This window comes from Xenopus tropicalis, chromosome 5, assembly GCF_000004195.4.
Source record: "Xenopus tropicalis strain Nigerian chromosome 5, UCB_Xtro_10.0, whole genome shotgun sequence".
NCBI lineage: Eukaryota > Metazoa > Chordata > Amphibia > Anura > Pipidae > Xenopus > Xenopus tropicalis.
In genome coordinates, this window is record NC_030681.2 from 117,766,060 (window position 1) to 117,775,892 (window position 9,833).

The 9,833-nt window shown below is 37.4% G+C and overlaps 1 protein-coding gene across 1 annotated transcript; it reads right to left on the bottom strand.

Annotated features, from left to right (window-relative positions):
- Positions 1-1,743: 1,743 nt before the first annotated feature.
- On the bottom strand, positions 1,744-3,109 carry LOC100494352 (succinate receptor 1). The gene is given in 4 exon segments (XM_031901860.1): positions 1,744-2,168; positions 2,170-2,227; positions 2,230-2,938; positions 3,065-3,109. Coding segments are annotated over 4 exon segments (963 nt in total). The 5' UTR covers positions 3,074-3,109; the 3' UTR covers positions 1,744-1,981.
- Positions 3,110-9,833: the final 6,724 nt, after the last annotated feature.

Consider the following 9,833-nt stretch of genomic DNA (forward strand, 5'->3'; position numbering starts at 1 on the left):
AGATGTGTCTCTTAAAAAGAACTATATCTGCTACTATATCTGCTTTCATTGTTTTTTAATCTTAATTTTAAGAATCATTTATGTTTTAATGGAGAGTTTATTCCATTTATGTTCCAGGATAGGTATTAGGAAAAGCAGTAGGACATTTATTGAGACATTAGCCTTAGTTAAAAATGACATACTGTTTGAGCATAAGTAATAATAAAAACATATATGTATGTATGACTATTATAATATGACTATAGATATATACAGTATGAGTATGTAAAACCATAATTTTTTTTCCTAAAGAGGATAAAAGCTTAATAAACTCTTCTAAACAGTAGATTCTAGCCAGTAGAAGCATGAAACACCTCTTCCTGTTTAGGAATGTATTTAATGTTCTAAGTGTAAGTCTATGTGTAATGTTTTTAGTGTATTTAATGAGAAATTAGTGTTTGTTGGTGAGAGTCCATCTCTATATGTTGTAAGGGAGAAGTCCTCTTAGCATGTGGGGATCTAGATCTATGACCGTAAGATTGTTTAGGATCTCTTTTTTTAGATGTGGTCAGTTTCAACTCTTTGGTTGGGTGATGATCCTTCAGGATTGTATGTAGAAGGATCAGCATCAGAGAGTTTTTTGTGCTTGAATGAGATTCAAGATGGAACAGAAACCTTTCTGTTTCCTTGTAATTTTCAATAGTATGTTTCTCTGTAAGCAGAAAAACTTTTAGAACAGCAGTGTAAAGCATGGTAAAATGTTGCCTTTTTGATAAAGGAGGGGAAATGTCTTGAAAAATAAAAATGTTTAAGTTTCCAAGAGCGCAATATTTTGACTTTATCAGCATAGTCCAAGAATCTAACCAGAACAGTTTCAGGTTTTTGGCATTTATTTTTGGTGAGTGAAACAACTCCATGAGCGCTCTCAATTTTTAGCAGTGGAATTTTTATTGTGTAAACCTAAAGCCTTAGGTAACCATTGTGAACTGGTTTAGTATGTTCTAGTATGGCAATGGTTCTGATAATCTTTTCACTTGTTTCCAGAAACATTATTTAATTTTTGGAGGAAGAAGAGTTATCTAACAAAGAAGAAATCCTCTCATCCATTTCTGCGATGCTGTCGTGTTGTGAGGTAAGTTGAGTAGGTAGTTTGTATATATCAGAATGTAGCCTTTGTACAGCTTTCTTAATAGATGATTTAAGCATAGGTTTAATCAAATTGCAATCTTGGAATCTATACTGGGAGAATTTTCTTTTCTCTTACTCTAAGGGCTGGAAGAGTCGGAAGTAGTGATGTTCCGTTTCGCCGTAAAATTCGCAAATCCTTCAAAAGATCCATGAAACGGCGAAAAATTGGCGAAACGGCAAAAATGACGTGCGGCAAAAAAAATTGTCGCCCGTGGCTTTTATTTTGTTGCACAGTTATTCTTTTGTCGCCCGCGGCTATTATTTTGTTGCCCGCAGCTATTATTTCGTCGCCCGGCTATTATTTTGTTGCCCACGCCTATTATTTCGTCGCCCGCGGCTATTATTTCGTCGCCTGGCTATTCTTTTGACGCCCACGACTATTCTTTTTTTACGCCGGCGACAATTTTTGGACATGCCGCAAATCCATGCCTGGCGAAACATTTCGCCCATCACTAGTCGGAAGCAGAGTATTTGCTTTTCATGTATTTTTTGGTGAGTCTGCCAACATAGTAATAGCTCACCACTAGTCTGCCACTGGGGAGTTAGTTGGGAGGGGGAATAGCAGCAGAGCAGCTCTACTGTGATTTGTACTGCTTAGGTGCCATACCAGATATTTTATTGGAGTGCAATCACTGTAAGAGACCCAGGGCTATTGCAGAAGCCCAAAACATTGGCATTTCCAAACAAAATCTTTGTTGAGTTATAGTTCTCCTTTGATATATAAATGAAATTCCATTACTTGATGAGAAGAAAAATTAGCAGCCAGCAACATATCCATATAAAATAGTGCATGATTAATGGCAGAAAAAGTTAATTAAGCCCATCTTGAATTAATGGTGCACTTTAGAGATTTATATAAGCTTTGGATTTTGGCTAATAACATTTCTCTAAAGTGGTCACCCATAAGGAAATAAAACACTGGGTTAATCATGCTGTTTAAAAAAGCTATTGGTCTTGCAATTATAAATGCTGACCTTATAATCATAGGTGTCCATGAGTGTCCATGAGTCTGTCCTAGATGCAATTCTTACATTTCTAATGACATGGTATGGAGTGAAAAAATGGAAAACATAGTTGCTGCAAGGACTACAATTGTTACAGGCTTCTCAAAAGAAGCCCCATTTGTCAGCTCCTTATTTCTATTTTTTAAAAAACACATCATCTTCAGATAAAAGATCCATATTACACATAAAGGAATAACAAATCCAGTTAAAGTAAGACAAAGGCTATAAACTAGGCTCCAGGATGCTTCTCCAGAGCTTGCAAAATCTAGGCATATGGTGACATTGTTGACCTCGACTTGTTTTACCAAAAAAAGAATAGGCAAAATCTTGAGTGACACCAAAATCCAAATTCCAAGGGATATCATAATAGCTGTACTCTTCCTCTGGAGAATGTGTTCTCGGAAGGGGTATTTTATTAGCATGTAACGGTCAATACTGATGAAGGCAAGGAAAAGGATGCTTGTGTACAGATTTTCATGAAGTAAATATCTGTTGCATTTACACAGGAAATCTCCAAATGTCCATTCTTCGTGTATATAACTGAACACCAACATCGGGAGTGTACAGAGGAAAGCAAAGTCTGATATGCATAGATTGAATAGATATACACTTCCACTTGACCAGTTTTTTAGGCAAAAAATATATCCAAATAATACAACGCAATTGCCAAGAAATCCAACGACAAATTCAGTGGTGTATGCCGCCGATAAGTAGTACTTTTTAAGGAAGCTTTCAATGTCTGTGCAATTGTTTTGTTCAACGGGATCCTGGGGGAAAAATGAATAATGACAAAGAAAAAATAAAACACTAATTAGAACCTGCACTTTTTGATTTTTACAGATAGCATTTGGGCGACTAGAACCAGCACCATCAGGAAACTACTGGTAACTAACCTTAGTCATGTAAACCTGGGTGGGCAGTGTAGTATGCAGTAATGTCTCTTCTCAAGATGCTATAATGAAGAATTGTGTAAATTGCAAAAGTGCTTAGAAGGGCACTCTGAGAAATTTTACATTCATTTGTTTTCAGGACTTACATGTCCTTTAAATGGATTTTATATCTATGAAAACAGAAAAGCTAAGGTTTGCTAGCGATTTATTGCACCAAACTATGACATGGTAGCTGATAGAGCCCCCTGTTGTATGAGAGTGTAGGTGTAGTGGAGAGCTTCTGGGTGCAGCTAAAATAGTGCTAAAACATATTAATCTCATGAGAGAGAGAACTGCCCAGTTGTGTCCATTCTACACATGGAGCAGATTTCAATGGTGTAAACTAGATTAACACTTTGCAACATGTTACTCTTGATTGCTGTTTGTTCAGCGTTGCTGATGGTGCTTTGCTTCCCCATAAGCCAGGTTTACAAAAGCACTTCTGTTACCCTATGACTGTGGTTGCCTGTTCCCACTCAAAACAGTTCTTCTTAACTTTGACCACTGTTCCTTAAAAAAAGATTGTGAATTGTATTGTTTTAGATTTAGACGATTTAAAACAGCCATAACCATAAAGAATTTTCCGCTGACATCAAGGAGTACTAGCTAGCCCTTACTCTGTAACTGTGACCATGACTGGGCATTTATCTGATGTTGATGTCCTTAGGCCCTTGGCGTCAGTTATTCCCAATATCTGCCAAAAGTGCTCTAGAATAGCTACTCGCTCCCTTAAATGCATTTCCAAGGCAATTCCCTCCTTTTTAATTAAGGGACCACCTGCTACCACAACAGTCTACAATAAGAAAATCCCCTTTCCTACACTGCCACCTAGGGACTGGAACATATAATAACTGTAAAGCACAATATGCTAATCCTTACACTGCCCATCTTCTCAACTTAGCATCAACCATGCTGCTAACTATACACACACACTTAACCCCATCACAAACATGAAATTACATTTTTTTTTATTAAGTACTGCTATGCTCTTTCATCCACATATGTCTGACTAGAACTAAAGTAGGCAAGAAAATGGCAGCAAGGTGCTGAGTAATTGATACCATGGCTGGTGTATTTTTTTTTTAAGAAGAGGAGGCCCAGCTAGGGCTAACAGGTAAGCGACTAGAATCACTGGGCCTGTCAAATAACTTGGCATCCTCCAGTAATTTGTGATTTTGCCATCCCTTCTTTTACAACTTTACATTTAAGACACCTTAAGTGTTTCATTAAGTCCTAGACAAGGTTTTGAAATCTTGCATTTAAATCTTCTCTTCTTTTTTACATGTCTGTTTTCTCTAAAGCACAAATGTTTTCTCTTGTCATTGCAAGCAGAGATAAACGAATCAATTCACGGGAAATTAGATAAAAGCACAAGAGTTCTTGCAAACATTAACATGTGGGTGCCAATATACAGCCAAATTGGTGCTGGGTCTATCATTCCCTTGCATTGAAAAACAGCCTTTCTAAATACATTATGAATGAAGAATCAAAATAGAATTGTATATGAATAATCTAATTTGACTCTTAAATTCCTTCTTCATGAAGTACACAAATGAAAGAACGTAAAGCATATTTATGTTTAAAGTGCAGTGAGCAGAGGGCTATTTCGAGTGAAAGTAACATGTTTTTTTCCCCACAACACAGCGTTTTTTCCCCTAGAATTTCCCGTGTCATTGTGGACACAAATAGGCAATTCTCTTCATGCAACTGCACTGCACCTACTGAAGTTGTATCCAACTCACCATAATGAATGCAAATGTGCATGTGCTTCATTGCAAATTGGTTAAATATTTCCAAAAGTCTGTCTGGCCTCATTTCTGGTGTTCAATACATGAATGATGTGAGCCCTATTCTTTCACCACAATTGTGCTGTGCCTACAGCACAGCACGGCGCTGAAAAAACCCTACAGCTACCCTAGAGTAGCAGTAGCTCCAGGGTTCCCCTGTGTTAACAGGCACATCGATTTGAAGCAGAAGGCAGGAAGGGCTTAACGGCACTGAGTGCAACTACTGTATATAGAAGTGCAAAGAGTGCATTTTGACACAAGTACCTTTAATGAAAGTGACTTATGTACATCTCACTGCAGGGGAAATTGCAAGCTGCCCACTGCATTTGCAGATATTTGCAGAGCCTTTGTTTGAGAGAAAAGAGTAGATTTTAGAGATAAACTATATTTGGTTATTCACAAACTTCACACACCAGAAGGAATGTTACAAAAGCATAATTTTAACAAACAAGGGGTGAGTCTCCGTAATTATTTTTAACATGACTATAATATGTTAAAATTGAAAACTTGTTAGGATTTGTACAAGCAAAATTGTTTCAATATTGCTGCTACGCACCCAAATGTGTAAAATCTTTTATGTCGCCTACCTGAGCTCAGGTTTATGATATGATATTTTCATTTGGTTGCCCTGGTTAAGAACAGCAGTCCTAACAGATTTTAGAAGCAGCTGGAACATTCATACTGAAAATCAAATCATGTAAATATAATCGTATAGCATCATATTTCCCAACAGAAAGGGTATTTATTAGATTATGCTTAATCAGAGAATTGTATCTGTTTTATCTTAAAGGATCTTTAAGGATAGTAGAGAACACTGTGTCATTATTGGTTTATATTTATAAGGAAATTGTACTTAATTTAAAGAAGGATAAACCCTCCATTAAAAGCTCTGCTTGTGATATATCTTACCATTCTGGCAGCCGGGTATCTCGATGCTCAAATCACAAGTTGCATCTGAATCTGCTGGCAGTTCTGTGACTTATCTTTATATGTATGTGTGTGTGGGCTGGGCTTGCCTTGCTGAACATGTTTAGCAAACACTATGAAAAATGACAATATGAACTACTGAAATATTAACTGAAATCTATTAGAAAAGTATAAATAATTGTAAAGGACATATTCCACCAATTTATAATTTTTTTAAATCTTTTCCTTCTGTTCCATTTCATTATTTCCTGGGACAGTAACAACCCTATAAGCTTAAGCTTTTTCAGAATGCACTAATGTTATCTGGAATAAGTCTGAATCAGCATATGGTTAGAATTTTTCCTAAAGCCCTTATTTCTAACCTGTTTAAATGTAATGCCTTTGTATTGAAGAGAAAGGTTTCATGAACTGACAATTATTTCCCCGTACATACTAACTATTTGTGTTGTATTCATACAGCACTTAATTGTAAGTGCTATCGATTGGTCCCCACTGTAGCCAAAAAACAGCATCTTCTTGGAGACAACAGGAACATTATACTAACTTCTCTACATCCCACAATTGAGCTAATATGATTGCTTGCTAACTGATGCCCCTATTTAGTTATCCTATTACCCTAACATGTATGTATGTATGTATAACTTTATTTATAAAGCGCCACAAGGGTACGCAGCGCTGTACAGTCTTACAGAATACAAAATTACACACAGGGAGGACAAGTGATATAATAAATAAATACAATAAATACATATATGTATATATATATATATATAAGTGCCATGTGGTATGAGACACAGTAGGAAGGAGGTCCCTGCCCTGTAGAGCTTACAATCTGAGTGGTTGGGTAACATACAGGCACAAACTGGAAGGTAAGAGTGCACCAGGTATGGGCATTTGCCCTTAAGCGCAGGACTGGGCAAAATAATGTTTTAGTGCTCCAGAAGGTAACAGCTGAGTTTTTTCTTAAAGAGGGTGGGTGAGTGTTCCCTACGGAGGGATTCAGGGATAGAGTTCCAGAGGTAAGGAGCAGCGAGATAGAAAGGTTTAAGACGAGAGAGCGCAGTGGGTGTGGATGGTGTAAAAAGACGGAGGCTCTGAGAGGAGCGGAGGAGACGACCAGGAACATGTAGGGAGACCAGTGAAGAAATGTAGTGAGGAGCAGAGGAGTGAAGGGCTTTGAATGTCAGCAGAAGGATTTTGTAAGCTATCCTTTGCTTGACAGGCAGCCATGCTAGTGAGCTTAAGTGAGTCTGAGCAGGATCCCTCTTAGGAGAGAGCAGGAGGATCCTGGCAGCAGAGTTTAAGATTGATTGCAGGGGAGAGAGGTGGGAGTCTGGGAGGCCGAACGCATAACATGCATTTGACCTGAGCTTTGTCAAGGTCTATGGTACTTGTTGATATAACTACTGGCTATTTACAGTAAGTCTGCTTTATGGCCAAATATTATGCTAGGTGGTGCAGCACTGGGCCATTATGCTACACTTCTGGTTGGTCATGATTTCACATTTGTTCCCTCCCATACAGCTACACTTGGCAATGTCAGATTCAAAATTGATGTATTGTTACAAATGTGATTTTGGAATAGGTATCTGATGCCACATGTTTTATCTTCCCGACAAATCTGAAAGCTGTTTTTTAAATAATGTGAGCTCAGTTGTACACAAGGCTTCTGCCCAGTGCTGCAGACATTTGCCTGAGGACAAACCACTCCCCTCGCCACATAGAGTTTAACTAAACCATTACAATCACTATACATTTTCTTTTAAATGTTCTTTTTGGAAGGATGCTAATCAATGGCTTAATTATACTTAAAATTAAACAATAAATATACTTTCTTATGTAGTATTATTCGTCTGCATTTACTACACCATCAAATATGAACATAATTGTTCAACATAACAATCTCATGTTTGCAGGCCATAATTATACTGGGCAGATGCCACGCAGGAAATCATTATCATTTCAAATGTCAGTTAATTAAGTGATACAACTCTATATGTAATCCATCTGTTTATTAAGAAAGTAGACTTTATAATATTTCTGTTCACCAAGAGAAATTTGAAGAGGTTTAGGTTCCCCTAACAGGGTTCCAAACAGATTAGATTGTGGAAGGACTAAGGTTAATGTCTACAATATGCACAAAGCCAGGAGGACAGATGGACTGCAATTTCATTTGCACAGTATCTGTGGAAAACATTATAACATAATAAATTAAAGAGATTGTTATAGAGATTAGAGTTGCTATAGCATATAGATTAAAAATATGTATGTATTTTTTTTGTACCTATATAACTTTAAATGGCCAAACTATCTGGACATCCTTTTTATGTGGTTATTGAAGCCACAGCAATTACTGATACATTTTCCACAAATATTGGTAGTTAAATGGGATTTGTTAGTTACATTTATGCCTGTAGAGTTGCTTGATCAACTGTAAGGTAAAGTGACTGTATAGTAGGGACATCTAGGAGCAACAATAATGTTAACAATACTAACCTCTGTATATAATAAACCTTGCACCTTTTATTATATAACCTCAATAGTATGTACAAATTGCATGCCAAATTCCAAACTGTAGAAGCAACATCAGCTTTTCGTTGCACCACACACCCTAATGATCACATGGAATGTCAAGTGTTGGCTGAAGAGGTTAACGGTCTCTACCACTGGACAATGGAACAGTGGAAACTTGTTCTCTAGCGATAAATGGCACTTCACTATCTTCCGACAGGTGAGATAGGGTTCTATGGATTGCAGAAAACGCTACCTAATGGTTTTATGACGACCAGTTAGTCTGGTGGAAAAGGAATAATGTCCTTGGCTGTATTTCACATGCTAATAATTTGTTTGTTAATAATTTATTTGTCTAATAATTTGTTTGTTATTAATTTATTCCAACATTTAATGTAAAGTATTCCCAGAAAAGTAGAGGCTGTTGTAGTGTGGTGTCTGTTGGGCATGCAAATAGCCATTGTCATATATAGTTCTAGAGTTCTTGTACATTTTTAATAGCCTAATTTTAGCAAAGTTAAGGTAGGACTACATTTTCACACAAAATTGTATGTAACAATTCAATCAACAAAGCCATTTTATTTAGGTAAATTACTTTTCAGTTTGTGTGTTATGTATTAAGATACACTAAAGAAAGAAGAGCCATGTCCTATATAGAGATGTAGCGAACCTCACAAAAAAAGTTTGCGAACCCGTTCGCGAACTTCTGCCAAAAAGTGCGAACTTTTGCGAACTTTGCGAACCTCATAGACTTCAATGGGAAGGCGAACTTTACAAACTAGAAAAGCCATTTCTGGCCAGAAAACTGATTTTAAAGTTGTTTAAAGGGTGCCACGACCTGGGCAGTGACATGCAGGAGGGGGATCAAGGGCAAAAATTTATCTGAAAAATACGTTGTTGATACAGCGTTGCGTTTTGTGCTGTAAAGGGCAGAAATCACACTACATTTCTAAACTTGTGTAATAAACTGCTTTAAAACGTCCGGCGTCTACATGCCAATCAAGTCGTGTAAAGGTTACAGCCGGTTGTATGCTCTTTTGGGCAGGGCCCTCTTCACCTCTTGTATCGGTTACTGATTGCTTTATATGCTACTCTGTATGTTCAATGTATGAAACCCACTTATTGTACAGCACTGCGGGATATGTTGGCGCTTTCTAAATAAATGTTAATGTAATGTTCAATGTGTGGTTGGTGCTTAGTGCACTACTATGAGCAGCACACCTGTCTCCAACACACACAGATGGAGCTGCAGTACACAATGAAAAGAAGAGTAACAGTAATCAGAAAATAAAAGCAGTCCTTACAAGGACTATTGGGTCACAGCAGATGAGATCAGCAGGACAGCTGCCCACAGCAGCTACATACAGAGCAGTAGAAAGTAGATTACTAGTCAGCAAAGCTACCTAAACTGTCCCTCAAACCCCTGCACAGCTCTCTCCCTATACTAACTCATCAAGCACACACAGGCAGAATGTAAAATGGCTGCTGGGCTTCGGTTTATATATGGA